Source organism: Egretta garzetta, unplaced genomic scaffold, assembly GCF_000687185.1.
Source record: "Egretta garzetta isolate BGI_Z169 unplaced genomic scaffold, ASM68718v1 scaffold62, whole genome shotgun sequence".
NCBI lineage: Eukaryota > Metazoa > Chordata > Aves > Pelecaniformes > Ardeidae > Egretta > Egretta garzetta.
In genome coordinates, this window is record NW_009258947.1 from 1,698,615 (window position 1) to 1,717,609 (window position 18,995).

At 38.8% G+C, this 18,995-nt stretch overlaps 1 protein-coding gene across 1 annotated transcript in view; it reads right to left on the minus strand.

Annotated features, from left to right (window-relative positions):
* SH3YL1 (SH3 and SYLF domain containing 1) overlaps nucleotides 1–18,995 on the minus strand; it is a 51,212-nt gene that overhangs the window by 31,123 nt on the left and 1,094 nt on the right. Inside the window, exons 2-6 of the mRNA XM_035889919.1 lie at nucleotides 16,605–16,733; nucleotides 6,771–6,881; nucleotides 5,661–5,774; nucleotides 5,097–5,161; nucleotides 1,795–1,907 (exon numbers count right to left, since the gene is read on the minus strand). Coding sequence (XP_035745812.1) covers nucleotides 1,795–1,907; nucleotides 5,097–5,161; nucleotides 5,661–5,774; nucleotides 6,771–6,881; nucleotides 16,605–16,733 — 532 coding nt within the window. The remainder of the gene's footprint in view (nucleotides 1–1,794; nucleotides 1,908–5,096; nucleotides 5,162–5,660; nucleotides 5,775–6,770; nucleotides 6,882–16,604; nucleotides 16,734–18,995) is intronic.

The window sequence follows — 18,995 nt, forward strand, 5'->3', positions numbered from 1 at the left end:
CGGTAATCATCTGTTGGGAATGCAGCCTCTTAGAAGACCTCAAGGTCTTCTCTTCTCCAGGTTAAATATTCTGAGCTACCCCAGCCTCATAGTTCATGTGCTCCATGTCCCTGACCATCTTGGTAAGCTGAAATTCATAAACATTTTTCTTGTACTGCAGGGCCAAAACTGGAGACAATATGGACACAGACTATGAAGTGCCAAGAAAAGGTGAACAATTGCTTCCCTGATCTACTGGTTACAGCTCTGTTGATGCAGCCCCTTACACTGTTCGCTGCCTTTGCTGTCATGATGCACTGCTTACTCAGCCTACTGTTTACCAGGATGCCGTCATGTTCTCAACAGGGCAGCTGCCCAGCCTGGCAGGCCCTGCCTACATAACTGCAGAGGGTTGATCCAACCAAGGATGCAGGACTTAGCACTTGTCCTTGTTTAATTTCATGAGGCTTCCTGTTGGATCTTCCCAGGACTCTCTAGGTCCATCACTCCGAATGGTGACCCTGCTCTGAAGTGTATTGGCTGCACCCCTGGTTTGGTGTCATCCACAAATTTAAAAAAAATATTTTACATCTGCTCCTCCGGGTCACTGATAAAAATATCAAGCAGGAAAAGTCCCTGAAGAGCCTCCTGAGGAATTCCACAGGAACCTGGCCTCCAAGTACAACATGAATCATTTACTACCATCCTTCAAGCCTGATGATCTGTTTTTTCACCTTTTTACTAGTCTGTCCTACCCCAACACCTAGGCCACGATGTCCCAGCTTGGATATGGGGATGTTGCAGGACAGCATACTGAACACCTTGCAAGGCAGACGACATCCACTGCCCTCCCTTGATCCACAGATCTATCTCATCTGTGGAACAGGTATCATCTTATCCTTTCTTTTTTTCATAAAAGATGACAAAATGTCAGTAGAAACATCATAAAAACAAAGGCGTAAGGAGGCATATGTCCCCTGAGAAGACTCTGAGGCAAATGGGCTTGGATAGTCTGGAAGAAGAGAAGGCTTAGGGGGGACTTAACAGCAGCCTTCAAGTGTCTATGAAGAAGCAATCAAGAATATGAAGCCAGGCTCTTTATAGCGGTGCATGGTGGAAAGAGAAGCAGGCATGGATGTCAACTGAAACAAGAAATGTTTTGATTGGATGTAAGGCAAAACTGTTCACAATGAGGACAGCTGAGCAGTAGAGCAGAGTGCCCAGAGAGCCTGAGCTGTCTCCATCTTTGGAGGTTTTCAAGACGCAACTGGAAAAAAGGCCTGGAGCAACCTGATTTGAAATCATGCTTTGAGCAGGAGATTGGACTAGGGATCTCCTAAGGTGCCTTCCAAATTAAATTATTCTGTGATTATACTATCTCATCCTTCCAAGCAAGCTGGCTTAACCACTTAGGGTTTAAAAGTAATTATTTGGTGTATTTATTGTCAGGCAGATCTGTGGTGATAGAAAGGATAGGCACATAGGTCAATGAAAATAATAGTTCAGTCAGGCACAGTAGCACCTGTGCTCTTTATTGAGCCTAGCCAGTAACCTGGAGAAAGAGAATAAGCCTCCAAACACTTTCCTTCTACCAATAAATGCCTTTATCAGGAAAGAAAAAAGGAAATAAAAAAAAAAAAGCACCAAGACTGGAAAGGTATAACACTAACAGAACAATATGGTCCAACCAATGTATAGATTGCACAGGCTGTTTTGTAATGTATCCAGAAAAAGTCATGTGGATGTTTATATATAGCTTTAAAAGCTATCTTCTATATTTAATTCTACCCCATATTAGGGAAGTATTTTACTCACCTCCCCAGAGGTCCAATTGCCACAGTAAGATTTCCTCCAAGTGTAAGATTCCCTCCTTTGGCAAAAGCTTCTACCGCTCTTTCATGATTCAGTATTATCACCAAGTCTGAAACCTATACAATATAAAAATAATACACTTTTTAAGAAGAAAGTTAGAATGGCATGGGAGAGGAATCTTAATGTTTTGCAGGAAAACAGGTGGGAGCATCGAAGATACTCCTTTCCCCAAATGAAAACTAGTTCCACATTTACCAACGTTTTAATTCAAGCGAGAATCTCTTGTTTTCACAGGGAATTACCTCCCTTCTTGCAAAGGATTCTTTTGAAACAGTTTTCATAACAAAGTTGATACTTTTTCTGCAAGATATTTAGAAACTAAAAGTCCTTTCACTTACATTCTTAAATCTGATTTTTTTCAAGTGCAAATATAGTCAGTATATGATAGACAACAGCTGTAACAGAAATGCTATTTTAATTCAAAATTTCCTAATTAACATATTTTTATTTTCTATGGCTTTTGCAAACAATTATGAAGGCATTTTCAGATGTGAAGAGAGATCAGATTAAGAAAATCACTTTGCTCCTCTTGTAACTGAATTAATAACAGCAAGACAGAACTTAGTAAACAAAAACTACTTATCTGTCTGTCCAAAGAATAAACAACAATAAAAAGAATACAGGTTTTCCCATTATTGAAATAATTTATTTTCTTGATTGAAAATTAGGGGTTTAAAATATATCTAAGCATGTATATATTTATATGAATTAATATTTATTTTTTTTAAGACCTGAATACATGAGTTGTAGTGAATTTCTTCCAGAAACTATAAAACCAAATAACTGGAGAGCTAACAAGGTATTTTTGGAAGATTCAAATGCAAAATGAAAAAAAACAAAACCAAAAAAACCCCACTGGTTTTAGAAGATGTTATTTGCCTGGATAGGGAAACAAAATGCAAGTTCCAAAGAACTTCTACTACTATGTAAGCTGATGCCTATTATCATCAGTACTGTAAAACTATAACTCTCTTCAGTTTAACAGGTTACAGTAGAAATCTCCTACAACTCTTCTCCCAAACTATGAAGCATTCTAAAGGTCAAAGTCTTTCAAACACACTCACGATCCTATAAAGACCACTCTATCTTACCTGAAAGCTCAGTAAACACACTACATGTATTTAAAAAAAAAAAAAAAAAAAAAAAAATACTGCAGCAGTACCAGCCTGTTCTACAGAGTAGATTACACTTTTGTAGCTTACTGTGATGGATTATTTTTTAAACAGATGTGCCCAAGGACTACTGTGCCTGACCTTTCATCTGATGGACTTGACTGAAAGCCATGTTCAGAAAAAACTTTCAACTTACCCCGAATTCCAAACAGTGACAGCAGGGAATACAAAAGGAAATACCAGATTATTCGCAAAACAAGGCTGGCCCAGAAGCATCACACACAGTGTAAGAGAGGCCTTTGTTATTAGCCCCCTGGTAACCTCCACCCCATCCCAAACAAAAGATGGCTGACATGAGTTCAGTTTCTGAATCATCCAGGGATGGAGAGAGAGAGTCATTCAGGATGCTGCTACCTCCTCTTACCCATTAAGAGGATGAATCCACAGCTAAAGCTAAATGAATCCACACTGAGAAAACCTTCAAGGAAAGCATTTAGATGAATTTTAAAATTGGTTTTTAATTTGAGGTAGCAAGTTGTTTCACTTGGAAAGACATACAAATACTATGATGTCTGAAGTCTGTGATTTCCTTCTTGTTTAAAACCATCCGTAAGTACCACTACGTCAACTATAATGTTTCCTACAGGAATAAAATTCCAACCAATTTCTACAAGGTTTAAGTTTATATATGACTAAAAGAATGCTGAAATCAGACTGTGGGCTCCTAAGCCACTTAGGTATTTCCGAATAGCAACTCTTCTCCAGAAGAAGTAAATAAGATTGTTTTAATAATGCCAGTAAGGAAACAGTATTTTGTAAGCTGACTCAAATTTCAAATGAAGGGCACAATATTGCTCAGAAAAAAACACCCTCTTGGAAACAGCTTCTGTATTGAAATTATTTGAGTAACTATCAATAGTAAATGGTTACGTTATCTAAAATATCAGATGGAGATGATTAAAGGAAAAGTTTCATATATTAATCAAAGCATCTAAAGAGTCTGTTTCATTGTCATAAAAGCAAAAAAAAACAAACCCCAGACTCTGGGGCTCAAACTCAATGCTTTGTAATGCATTCAGATCCTGTAGCCACGAAAACCAAAAAACCCTTACAAAAATTAATAAATTTGTATTCACAGTGCCCTTTAAAAAGCGCACAGTAATAATGCCTGAGATCACACAGTGAACAACGAGGATACAATAAAATATTGATCCGTTGCTCATTACGTGAGTGCCAGCTGACTAGCTGTCAGGACAGGGGTAGCTGGCTAGTTGTCGGAGACACACCGGGGGCTGCTGTGTACCACTCAGATCAGCTATGCATGTATTCTTCTGAAGAACAGAATGCTCATAGCAAGAGATCCTTTTGGCAGCATACTGTTACTTTGCTTTTCTTTGGGAATTCGTAGAACAGAAGCTAAAGAGCAAGGACAAGACTGGAGGCTAGGGTGGGAAAAAGGAGGAAAGATGGAAACAAAAAAGGGTGAAGTAGCTGTGAGAAGAGATGGGAAACAGGCAGAGAGCTATCAGGGCTCAGATCAACAGGATTTCTCTGAACATGTTGAGAGTCCCTTACTCAACCGTTGCTGCTGGCTGGAAACTGGCCCATTTTCTGTAGCATTTCTTCAGAGGAGGCACCGTCAGTTTTGGTGCTCCCAAACTAAAGGGTGAAGTTAGTAATAACAAGATTGAGTGGGGAACATCTGAAGTACAGTAGCATTAGCTAGGCTCCATTTTACTCCACCTTCAATTCCTTCCACTGTTTGTTGCCAGATGAGAGTCCCTGTGCTCCTTACCAAAGCATTTAATACAGTATTAAGTATAGGATACTTTTAATTAACTCCAGTTGGCTTATATGTGAACACTGACTGGAAATTTTCCATAAGGGAAAAATTCAGTCTGCTAGAAATGAGAAATCAAGGAAATAGCTGTTAGGCCACTTTTCCTTTAAAGCTCTCCAAGCAATCAGACTGATCAAAACCCCCATATTGTCTTGTATAAATGAATCCATACTAGCTTTTTTTACACCGAAAAATAGATCCTACTATCTCACCAACATTTAGATCTTTGTCAATACATTTTAATTTCTTGCAAAAAAAGTTACCAACAAGTTATTTCAAATGCAAAATTATACCTCTATTCCAATTTCAAATCCACCACCAAGGCCAGCAATTCCTATTGCAGAAGGTGCAGACCAGGCTGTCATGCAAAACAAGACAAATTTACATAAGTTTTAACACATTACAAGAAATACTAATTTTATTATTAGAGTTCAAAAATGCTAACAAGTTCTCTATTTAAAACTATGTTCACAACCACCAGAATGAAAATACATAACTATTCTGGTTTATCCCACTGGTAGGAATGTAAGAAATACAAACCCTCATTTAAACAAATATTTGTTACAAATTATTTATCATACAGTTGTCCACGACTGGACATAATTCATTATTCTTATGAATGTTAAACTATAGGCTTTTATATTTCAGACTTTTCTACAAAGATACCAAAAGCATTATTTAAATCTGGTCTAATGTAGGCACCAAATTTTGAAGACAGCTTTCAAACCAAACATTGTCACCTGGTGGCTTCACTTTTCAAACATCTAGTGTTTTATGCTATGAAAAGAAATAACGAAGAAAAAAAAATTTTTCCTTTTAATTCTTCCATGAAGTACAAAAGGAAAATATTGACTTACTTCCATTAGGAAGACGAGCTAATACAATTCCACTTCCACCTCGAGCGGTTACCAAAAATCCAGCTTTGATAACAGACAGAACTGCAAGGCCTTTGGCTTTAGCTATTACATGGGCTGAAACAGCAAAATCAAGATCTTGTAATAGCAGTGCAAAGAGAAGGGGAAAGTAAAACTCTACATTTTACAATTTTGAACACATAACAGTCAAATAATTCATGCAAAAGCTTAAAGAAAACTGCAGTAAAGCTGAACTGATAATGACCCCTCTAGTCTATAGCCAACCACAAAGATAGTCACAGGTTACGTTAGCCTGCGCTTATCTCTACACTGCCACAACTGCTTCACCTATCCTGGTTAGCTCATATAGAATTAGTTTGCTTAGTGCCATGAACACCGTGTGTGAGTACCCTTAGCAAGATAAAGAGGCAGTAAATAGTCAACATCCATGTCTCTACAGATTCTTGGAGGAGTCTGAATTTAAATCACAGCAACACAGCAGTGTAATCGGCTTACATCATTAGACAGTGTTTGTGGCAAACAAAGTGTCATCGTCCTGTAAGTCTGATTACAGGCCTTCTGGAACATAATAGGTATAAACTCAAGGCCACAACCAGCAACACCAGATGAAGGAGAACACTAGGAGAAACACAGAATAACAATTGCAGAAATAAAGAGGACAGCAGTAGTGCTTCATCAGTATCAAAGGAGAAATGTACCCTGATCTCTTTTGCTTCAACTTATTCTCACCTAGCTAATTCTGACAAAGACTCAAGAACTAGAGCTACTACTCCAGGTTCTCCATTAAGAACAGACATTCACAGAGTGTGCATGACACAGTCCATCTACCCCAGAGAGATGTCTTCCTGTGCAGGTACCCTGTGGTTCTAAACATGCAAAAGATCTCTCCCAGTAAGTAACGTCTGCCTAGAATTCAGCAAACTGAACCCCTTTACTTCCAAAATATTTTCACAAAAGCTATGGCACCCTAGATCTTAATTACTCCCTAAGTTATGGTCAGTGAAAACAGAGGGAATTGGAAAAAAGAGCAGGATTTTAAACCAGGGGAGCACTGGAGGTTTTAAGTTGAATCAAAACATTTTCTTTACTCACGAGGTATGATTTTATCAGGTCCATTTCTGGAAGTTATTTCTGTAAATTCTCGTAATATTTTAGCTGCCTTTTTAGCTTCTGACTTCAAGTTGGAAGGTATAGGGTTATTCACTGTAAGACATGAAAGAAATAAAAAATTATGTCTATGGTGAGGCCAGGATACCTCATATAGAAATAAGACCAGAATTTGTATGGGAAAAGTGATTCTTTACAAATGAAGAGTAAACCAAACAAACCAGGAAACAGCAAATACAAGAAAGGATGTTCTGTATCAGACCCACATTTTGTCCCTGATTGTAGTAACAGAAGATGCCCCTTAGGAAGAGCACTCAAGCCCAGTTCTTTTCTGTAATCTGTTCCCCTTGTAATTCCTCAGAATTCACACTGATAAGAGCAAGGATGGTGGAGATATATCCTCCGTTGCTCCTGTCACTCTATATTTATGGGCTTATTGCATATGAGTTTGTCTAATACCTTTTCAAACCTGCTGATACTCTGCAGCAGCAGTTCACTACCTGTTACTTAAAGAAATACTTGATCTAATTTACTAGTTACAGTGAATGCCTGCTAGTTCAAGTCTCATGGATTCTGGTGAACAACTGCTATATCCAACTTAGCCACTACCTTCATGCTTTTATAAATAGCCACAGGCCCCCAAGCCTTCTCCACTTCTTCAGGAGACCCAGCCTTCTTAGTCTCTCCTCAAGGTAGTTGCTCCATCACTCTGATCACCCTTAATTGCTCTTCTCTATATTACCATTAGCTCTGCTGTCCTTCAAACCTGCAGCTGTTGACCAATGAACACAGAGCACTAAAAGGTTAGCATCTCTGCTTCCTCTGTACATTAATGAATGGCATTCTCTCGCCACTGTGATTCAACATAAGCACCTCTGTAGATTTCAACTGTGGAAAAAGTAGGGATTAGGGATAGATTATGTTTGCTTTATAAAGCCATAGGCTACAGTAGCAAACACAAAAAAATCTTTAAATTTACCCACGAAATCCACAAGATCATAAATTCTGAAGAAGTGTTTAGATTCTGTTTAGATCTACCAGATCTGCTGTCATTAATCAACTACTGGATGCAATCAAGTATTCCAAGATATTCATATTCTGCAACAGCATAAATACCATTTTATGTATGAATAATATCGTTTCACCTGTAGATTTGCAAAAAAGAGGCCTTAGGGCAGATAAAAAAAATACGCGTTAGTCTTGATTCTTACATCTACTAAAACCCCTCAAAGCTATCTCTTACATTATTCTTGTTTTCCTGTCTGGACATATCAACACCCACCATTTCCAGGTTATCAGCAACAAATTGTCTCAGTAATAAATGAATATATCATAGAATGTTTTGGGTTGGAAGGGACCTTTAGAGGCCATCTAGTCCAACCCCTCTGCAGTGAGCAGGGACACCTTTAACTAGATCAGGTTGCTCAGAGCCCCATCCAATCTGGTCCTCGTCAGACCAAAGATGCATCTGGCCTCATGTCTTGTCTCTGAAAAGAACTAGCAACAGTATTTCCATAAAATTCCACTGTTCTTAAATTCACAAAAGCATAGAAAAGACTGTGCATAGAGAAATAACTTTCAGTCAAAAGTGGCCTTTTTTTAACTGGTGTTCCCTGAATATTCACTCACCTCTTCACTGTGGGCAACATTCCCACCCAAAGCCATGAAGGTGAGAACTAAATACATTCTGAAATTAAGTCAATGAAGCTTGGAGAGCAATTCAGCTCAGACTAAGTAAAACACCTAGCAGCAAGTCAGCCAGATTTCTGCCCAGGATCCATTGACTAGAATAGGAATTACATCTCCACTGTTCAAAGCATATTCCTCTAGCATGTTCTCCAAGCAAGAAGGAAGACTCCCAGAAGAAGAGATATTTTGACAGCTGAGACTTTGAACTAGCTTCCCCTGTGAAAGCTTGCAGCAACACTTGGCTTTGGTGAAAATGCAGCACATACAACATTGGAGAGTTTGAAGTGACAACAACCATCACAAGGTTGTGCAGAAATATCAGCCTCTGGGAACAGAAGGCAATAGATGCATAAAATGCAACAGACTAAACTGCATGCCAGTAACAGAGAAAAGATGTACTAATTCTATCTCCTAATCATCCCTTCTGTTTTCAGAAAGTTAAGATGACGGCCAAGTCCCCACGTGTGAAGGGACAGGGGAAGGTGAAGCTGTAAACTCCAAGAGCTCAAGACTTTCAGAAAAAGCTCTCGGCATGTGCAATTTTCTCTGACTATTACAACACTAAAATTGTAAGCTAGCTTGCAGGAGTTTTGAACATGCGTTTCTTCCTTGGTTTACCAGGCTGGAACCTGGCTACAAGGACGCAGCAAGAAGAGAGGCCAGCATAGCCCAAAAAAAACATGAACAGAGAATTGCTTTTGGTAGGTTAACAGACTAGGTTGGAGCAAATGTCTCCATTACTTCTGTTGTTTGTACTTGACATTGCATTTTCAAGGTCAGAGGGGAAATGCTGCCAGCATGTTGCAATAGAAAAATAGGAAGATTTTTGCTTTTTTATGGAGACATATTGAGGCAGTCACAAAAAGGATAATGCAACACCATTCTTCTCAAGAAGGCATGAATAATACACTTCTGGCATATTATAACTTCTAATTCACAATTAGCTTTGTAACACACAGTGCCTGTCCATCTGCATAATCAGGTGAACACTTTTGTATGAAGGTTTTCACTTAACGTATTTTATAAATCTAGAGGTCTCAATTTTGGGGACAATAACCTACCCAGTCTTCCCAAGATGCATGTTTCATGGTACTTAATTCTCCTTACTGTTCAGTAAGATTAAAGTAGAAGATATGTTTCATTTTAACTTCATTTTAACTGTGGTAAAATGGACGGTTACATGCCTGACCATGCAGGACTCCTACTAAAGCGATCAAGACAATGAAAATAAGATGCGTGCTCACCGGAGATAAAAAACATTATGGAGCAAAAGTAAGCGTTATCCAGCTTCTAGCTTACAGAGAAACAAAATACACTTCTACACTCCCCTCACTGTCCTCTTCCTTATCTTTGCCTGCATTCATCGTCCCCTTTGCTTCTCTTTGCCCAACCTCAGATTTTGAGGAACATCTCCAATTCATTTCTTCTTATTACTAAAAAGGAAAAAAAAAAAAACCCAAAAAACACCAAAACACCAAACCCCACTCTTATTTTAAACAGATCAGGAGAGAAATCCCTTAGCTAACTCCACTGCCAAAATGCGAGATCTGAAAGTCTGCAAACAAGAAGAGATGATTTAAAAAAAAATAAATCAATGTACAGTTTTCATATGCATTTTCAGATTCAGAACTGCTTCAGAAAGATTTGATGGTTACCAGAAAACAGTGTGTGCATGTTTATGTGCAGGCAGTAGTATTTAATTGAAGACAATTCAAAGCTGAACTTCTTGAGATGGCAAAAGTAATACTCCTACTACCTCACTGTCTCTTCAACTCTCAATACAGAACTGGTTTCAAAATCAGGTTTTGGTCTCACCTTGGGGCAGGAGGGAAGATGTCAAAGTAACTCTTTTCAGTGTTTACTTTGAAAGTGTCACAAGATACCTAGGCTGACTTCATGATTTTCCTACCTGGCTTATTTTTATCCTGCTGTTGCTATTTATCTGCAGTGTGATTCTAAACATTATCTTCCCAAATGCAAATTTTGACAGAAAAATAGCATTGCTTGAGCAAACTGAAAGTTATGTATTTCCACCCCAATCTCTCTAAAAGGGCATTCTTTGTGCTACATGTTGTGCAGTTCCTTTACTACCAGGGAATAGGGGAGACGGACATTCCTCATCTAGCTGTACACAGCAACAGTAAGCATGAGAATAATCTAACTTCCCATTCCCAAAATAACAGCAGAAACTTCACTTTCTCCCTGTATTATTTGTTGCCTACATCAATATTGCTTCTGCATCCCCTGGATATCTACAGGAATTCGCACTTGGATTGTCCCTTGTTTTCTCCCTTCCTGCCACAGACCGAAGCAATGCAGGATTATTTTTCTGGACTAAGAAACAGCAGGAGGATTTGACAATGTTCTGCCGGTTATTTTGCATGGAGACAGATATGTGTGTTTTCAGAAGCAGGCTAAGAAACAGATGATATTTCTATAAGCACACCGGGGCAGGAGGGAAAGGGGAAGGAAAAAAGGAAGAGGTTGAACGCACTGTCAACTGAACAGCTCAAAGCTACACCTTGTAGACAAGGGTTGCAAGTAAGAGGACTTACAGCCAGATTTTGATTTAGACAGCAGCAGGTACAAAAATTAAAGTGACTTTAATTGGCAAGCAAGCATGGCACAGAAAGGTTTTAGTAACAATGGACAGGATCAACAAGCCAACAATTTCAACACTGAAAAAACTGCTGAAAACCAGCAGTTACTCAAAGTGGCTACCATATGATTCTTTCCATAGTGGCTCATTTTGAATTCCTTTATTTACTTCCATAATTTGATGTAGATGCTAAGGAACTAGCTGGATGCCTACAAGGGTCTTGAGGAACTGATGACCTGTTTAAAAAAATCACCCCACCCCCCCAAAAAAAACCCCAAACCACAAAGACCAAGCCCACACCCTGACCTTAATTACAGCTAATATCATACTTGATAAAGCCTGGCTGGACTGCTACTAAAGCCACAGCAAAAGAAATCTAATATTTGTATCACTGAGGAAAGGGGGATTTGGCTCTCCCTCTTCAGCTATGCCACATTCAAGATTTTGTTGACAGAATTCAAGATTAAATAAGGACACAGACAACAATCAACAGTAAAAAGGCAAAGTTTAATGGTTAGCTATATAGCATGGGTGAGGCCTCACTCTTACTATCAAATTTTAGATCAATTGGTTTCCTAAAACTTTGTCCAAAGGCAAAGGACATTATGCTTTTTCATTAAAAAAAAACCAAGTAAGTGGAAAATTGCACACATATGTCAAAGACAATTCAAAACTTTTTTTTAAAGTAGTACATTGAGGTTTGCACTATAAAATGGTGGCTTTTGCCTCAAAATACAATAGAAATAAAATTACTAAAGATTCTAGTGAAGGTTAGAGACAAAATCTTGTTTCTACTTATTTTAATCACTGTGGAAACAGACAAAACCGTAAGTAGGATTTCTGTGACATCAAAAAATGGTTTAAACGTCTGTTCACCTACCAAATCATCCTCTTTCCCCTCAAGCTTACCTTAGGATTTGAACTGTAAAGTTATTTTCATAAAACCTGACCTGATTTAATATTGAAACTTCGTTGAACAGACATTATAGAAATATCTGCTTTTTAATAAAAATATTGTACTAGATCTTTAGAAACAAGCAGAATTTCCATGTTCAGTTCACCCCTTCAGTAAAATAAGGAATAAGCCTTGTAGCACTGTCTTCACTATTAGCTTTTAAGTATGCATATGTAATTGTCTGTTTTGTATTCAACCAATGCTCAGGAAAGAGGTAACCAGGAGCAATAAGACAGTAATATCTATCAGGAGGATATACTGACTGATGGATTTGGAATACCATGACCAGCAAATGCTCAGCTGGGAGCAAGCTTCATTTGCACTGCTGCTTGTTGTTGAAAGGAGAAGATATTGAGCATATGTGAGTCAGCAACACAAACCCCATGGGGGAATATCACACCAAAATTGATTAACTGCTTAATTTGTAGGCTGATGAGGCAAGTGCGTCAGCCTCTAATTTACATTCTGACTAACAGTAATAATGTGTTGGCTGAACATTTGGTGAAATTATCTGAGCAAGGTGTAATAAAGAATAAATAAAGCCTTTTTACTTAAAAGCTATAACTAATTCTGATATAATCAAAATTCTGCTGAATATGAACAGATGAAATAAAGATGTTATGAGAAGCTGAATATCAAAAGTACAGTTTCAAAGAAGACCAACAATAAAGTGGAGACAAAGCCTCACATGCAGATTTAATACATATATTGCCCATGTATGTATGAGCTTTGAAGTACTTTGGTGGAAGCTGGTTTGGCGTTTTTTGTTGTTACAAAAAGAAGAAAAAACAACGGCAAATACCTTCTACAAGCCTCAGACAATAATTCAGTCTTCACTTTCACTTCACTAAAAAGTTCAGAAACTGCACAAGAATACATTAAAACATAGCTGATTTGCAAATACCTATTGCTATAGCAGCAACATCAATGCTAGTATGAACAGAGAACATTCAAAATATTAAGAATATTCATAAACATGAGAAATAGCATAGTCAAGAAAGGTTAAAGAACATCTAATGGGAAAGAAAAACCTGAAAAGCAAGACAGTGCAGTGTTGGAGAAGAGCCTAAACAAGAGATTTCAATTCAGCATTACAATTAAAGAGACGAATGTAATTTTGGTTTCACAAATGTGTAACATTGTGGTACTGTGGTAGCCAGCTCCAGCCCTGGGTTTCATCAGGTACGTGGAATTCCGAGAACAGCGTGTGAGACGTGCATTGTAAGCATTTTACCTAGCCCAAGAAAAAGTGATTTAGAGCAGCGGATGACAAGAAGTAGACTATGTTAAACACGTTTCTATCAGTCTCCCTCTATTTACTACTTCCAACACTTGAAGCCAAAGGTAGACAGCAAAACAGCTCAGGTCAATGAACAGTCAAGAAAATATCTTTGGAGTCCAAGAAAACAGTGGTAGAAGCTGAAAAGGAACCTGAAGGAAAAGGATGAAATAAAATAATGACAGTAAGCAACCCGTTTAGCTGAGACCCAGTAGGCTCCTGCTATCAGAGCCTGAGCTCCATACTCAGAGCCAACACCAAAATAGTGTTTCCTTGAGACTCCAAGAAGCATGAAAGAGACAGAACATGCACTTTGATCATCCTGCTGGAAAACACTAATGGTACGGCAAAAAGGAGTCCAAGAAAGCAGTAGCGGGTAACGAGAAAGTAGCAATCATTGACAGAGAGGTTCATGCCAATTGTGTATGTTGTACAATTCTGCCATAGGCAGCTGGAGAACAGCAAGGGAGACAGAAGACAACAGAAAATACGTCAGTATAAGGCAATGAAAGAAAATTTGAAAAAGAGGAAACAGGGGGTCTCTGTACAGTGAAGCCTTATGCTAATCTCATGCGTTTCTACCATGCTCCTCATCACTTGGATTCCTGAAATTTTGCCAGTTTTCATGCAGTACTGTTCCTCAGCAAACAGGGTGTGAGTAGTTAGTGCTACATCAGATGATAGTTAAGAGTTATGGCAGGGTATAAGTACTTTGGCAGGAACCGCATGGTCTTGCGAAGTAGCAGCTGAGCTGCACTAAGAAGACTCTAATGTGTGCCTTCACAGCCCTAAAGCTTTTGGACTGTGAGTTAACTACTCTTTCATCCTTCCCCACCCTGGATAACAAGAAGTTTACTGGATGATCTTGCAGCTGTGTTAAGAAGCTGGTGCCAGCAGCAGTGGGGGAGGGAGAACAGAGCAGAAAGGTCTGCAGGACCTGCATGCAGCCTTCAAGCATACAGAAAACAAGGGAGTTGGACCTATTTTAAGGTTTACCTAAGACAGATGGAAATATAAGAACAATCAGATTTTTCTTCTCAAACTCTGCATGGGAAGGAAGTGAAATGGTGCTTAAAAATAAAGCTGGAAATTTAAAAACGTCACTCTAATCCATGTTAAAAACAGTCTGGTTTTCCTTGTTTCACCTGCAATAACCTGCTAAAGTTAGATGTTGATGGCAGCCTGTGCACAGGAAAAACCTCATGAACATACTAAAGTTACAACTAAATTCAGCCTTCAAGAATTCAAATATGAAAAAAAATATCACATAACAGAAGACAGCACCTCTCTAAAAGGAAAATAGCCCAACAATTATATTTCTCAAAGAGGAGAATCACACAGACATTTCTATCACTACATAAAGCTACTCGCAGTATTTTGAAGATTTTTTTTTTAATTGAATTGGGGAGACGACTATAATAAGAAATTGTTCTTGAATTTATGAAGCTTACATTTCCAAAATTACATAAATATATATATTTAAATCATAGTAATTTGAGGGTGAAAAAAATTACAAATGTCATTTTAAAGATTAGTACTTCTGAAAATGTGTATGGAATCTTGCATTGCATCTGTATGCTTATTCCAAGACAGCTAAGTCAGACAACAATGACGAGAAACCCAGTCATCTATATTTGGGGTTTGGTATGCAATACACAATATGAAGTCAACCCAAAATCTACAGAATCACAAGCCTTTATTCAAAAACGACCCACTTCAAACACAGAAGCCTTTCCATTGATAGAAATGAAGTAATGGAGATAGAGGATTTCTTCCTTGGTTCTCATCTCTGTAAGCCTGTGTTTTTCATTGTTTTGTTTTGGTTTTTTTTGGCAATTTTTTTTTTATTATATTACTGTGAATTATGGAAATCAAATCTGAAGATAACTCTAAAGAAGCCAGCATTACTGGAAGCATGTAACTGTGGTAAGTCTGAACCTGGAGAGAAAAACTGCCCTACCCCCAACCTGCACTTGTACTCCTTTTACTATTAGCCGGTGTTCCAGGGAAAATTGCTCTTTGCAGCCTTTATAAGCACCTAACTTTGGTTTAGGGCTTCCTGCTATGACCTGGTCAAGTTTTTAGGCTGTTGTCCTCTAAGCACTGGGATTTTGTAAAATCAAGCTTACAGAGATACAAACCGAGATGTTAGCCAATGACTTTTCTGAAAGCAAAGCAAAATTTATTTGAAATGCAGTAATGGCATAAAATAACACATCCAAAACCAAGCTTAGCCTCTGCACAGGCTATCTGAATAAATTAAATTCTATGAAACGTGATAAAACTATTTATGCCTGTTAGCTATGTCAGTGTCAATATTGTCATGTATAGTGTCTAAACACATACAGGGTTTTTGGTCAGCTACTAGTGTTGACTAGCTGCCTTTTCAAATTTTGCTACCAATTATGTATGCACTTCTAGACCATGGGAGCTCAATATTTTTCAAATGGAATATCCATTTTGTTAATGCTAAAAAAACTCCATAGCATGCAAAAAAACCATGCCCGCAGTTTCACTGAGTGCATATTTTTTATTACTTTTCTCAACAAAGAGGAAAGGACTTAACCAATCTAAACACAAACTGCATCACTTGGTAACTTAATGGGATATGAGTCCCCAAAACCACTTTGAATTAACTATTTCCTTGAGAAAAGTCAAGGAATTTGGAAAAAAAAACCCAAACCTGTAACACGCAGAGACACCACATTATCAAAAAGCATTTGATGAGTTGGGTTCCCAGCAGTTTTTGTACTGAAGTCAGCTTGCAGGAAATTCTAGACATGCTGAATTTCCTCTCATGTCCTAGAGGGATGAACTTTCTGATGAGAGTTGGAATATATGAGGGTAAAATGATATTGACACAGCTGAACAAGGCACTTTAAAGAAAAATGTGTTCCCTTTGTACATGCAAGATGTTTCAACTAGGCGAGGTCTCCTTATTTCTGAGAAATCGTGGCATGCAAAGACAGTTGCGACCTGCCTAAGGCACAGCTGAATCAGAGGATTTCTTCCAAAAAGCACATCAGAGATCTGTTCAACTGCACAGGAGGCAGAGCAGTGGAACACCTGTAGCTAAACGTCTTCAAAAATCCTTGTAACTTTTAGCAATGACAAGAATGCTAAAATCCCAAGTCCACTGCTCTACAACTGAGTTGCAGCCTTTGCACTAGGAGAAAGGATAAACACAAGGGGCATGGGGAAGAAATCACTCAGTTTGTACAAAGTTAGTCAGAAACCAGCATTTTCAAGAATACAGAGACAGTGGTATGCTCTACAACAAGAAACAAAGGCAGTTACCCTGAGGGTTGTTTGAGACTAACAAGTGAACACTTCCAAGAATTTGTACTACAAGAATTGCAGGCTTTTGCTCAAAACACGCCACCACACCTATCCACTCTGCCACCCAAGCCCTGGGAAACAGTCTACCTGAAACCCTTTTAGCAAGTCTTTCATAGACACTTATTGTAATATGTTTGATGTGTAAACAGTTGGTACCAAAGGGGCTGGGTGCTGCCCACCAAGCCAGGTAAGTAACATGACCGAAGCTAAGTGAGAGCTAAGAATTCAGTTCTGCCTCTCTCTCCACACATTAATAAAAGAGTTAGTATGACATGTGAAATTTAGACATAGGGGTATGGGGAAAATCCCAAAGGGAATCCCAGCTCTGGCTTGCTAACTCTATTTTAATCATGAAGAATATGCTTCAAGGCAACCCAAGCAGGTAAACAGGTACATCAATCTTTATAGAAGAAAGCTTTAACTAAAACAAAGCTGTGCTTTTAAGAGCAAAATCCTAAAAACCATCTTATTTTCTCAGCAGGGACAGAAGCATAGCAAGAACCAAAAATGGGACAGACTACAGCCCCAATGTGCACTACACAACAGCCCTGTATGCTACAATAATAAAGTAAATGAAAAAATGTTTGGGCATCTTAACAAAATACAGACTCCAGCTATTACCTACAGAAAATATTTAACACTTCTACCAGTAAAACTGCCACTGTCATTCTGTCCCTCTCATTTTCCGTTTCATACACATCCCAATTCCCTATGTGCACCAGTTAAATATAAGAAATTACTAGTTCCCACAATCAATAATTTCTACAATTAATCCAACAAGAAACATTTCTTCAAATTAAAAGGAATAAAGAACATTTAAAAAAAAAATAAAAACCCCAAGAAGTATAAGTGCTTGATATTTATTAATCAAGAGTTTGTAGAATTCTACCTAAGCTCTTAAATTGTCTTGTTCACAATGATGTTTCTCTCCCACTAGGCCATACAGCCTATTCTTCATAGCAGCCTTGCATTACAAGCTCTTTTACAACAATGTAATGGATGTTTAAAAAAAAACTAAACAGAAATAGTAATTCTTAGAGGTGAGAAACCACAGTACAAGACAAAGAACAACAGTGAATTCTGTTACAGTTCATTTCAAAGGTATGAAGTTGACATTAACCGAAAAAGGTACAGACTGACTCTCTTCGGATACCGAGGGCTGAGAATGCCGAACAATGCTTAAGATACCAATCCTCCCCAAGACACAGAAAGATGAAATACTTCATCTTGAAGTTAGAGCTAGGCATGTGCCTACACGTAACATATGCACACGCAAATACTGGGGTTTATATGAACTCCAGAATGGTATTTCATAGTACTCATTTCTATATACAGCCTCATTTCCCCCCAACCCACAAATGCATAGAAGGGTGGTGGTGGTAGGGAATCTTATTTCCTATACTGACACCTCAAGGCACCCCACTTGATAGCAGGAACAAAGGCACTCTACACTGCTCAGGGTAGACAACACGGCAGGGCTACATGTGAGAATTACACAACAGCTTCATCTCGCCCTTCCCTCCTTCGTTGAGGCCACATCTGGTAACTGAGCAGAGCCATGGCCCCTTTCTGGCCCCATCATCTTGCGCTCCTGACACCTGCAAGCAGACCTGCGTGACAGCAAAGTGCTGTAGTGCGTAAGGAGGAGAACGCTGGATAGAGAATGTATCTTTCTGATTACTGCAAAGTAAAATAAATAAATATTTAAAAATGCAGTTGTACAAGTGCATTTATGAAAAAAGTGATGTACGCAAGCCAACACATGAAGCTGCATAAAAGGAAATGTGCTATTTGTTCCATTCTGAAGAAAATATGCCATATGTAACTTTTTCAGGTTAACGGTTAATTAGTCCTCGCTTTCATTTGAAAGTCACAGAATTGGTACAAAATTTAGAACCTGCCATTTTTATTTAGACTGCAAAGCGCTGCAGTTTGACTGAAAAACAAGGCAAACAAGTCTTAAAAGCAGCAGAGGAATCCAGTCCTGGCCACACCCTGCCATCCCAGGGCCTGGGGCCAGCGTTACAAAACCCAGCCAGGTACACGGGATAGCCCAAATGATGAAGCCAGATTAAAAAAAAAAAAAAAAAAAAAAAAACTCAGGCTCCTCTGGAAAACGAAGACCTGGACTCCACCAGCGGCCTGGCGAGGCCAAGGCCGTATTCGACGCGTCTGAAATCTCTAGTTGGAGGATGCACCACATGCCGCGACGTCGGGCGAGACGGGAAATTAATGGAAAACCTAAGCATTGCTCGCAGCCTAAGAGCACGTTCCCTCAGTTTGCACCGAGAGCCTGCCCGGCTCAGCGCGGCAGAGCCCCCCGGGGATGGGCAGCCCCGGCGGCCGGCC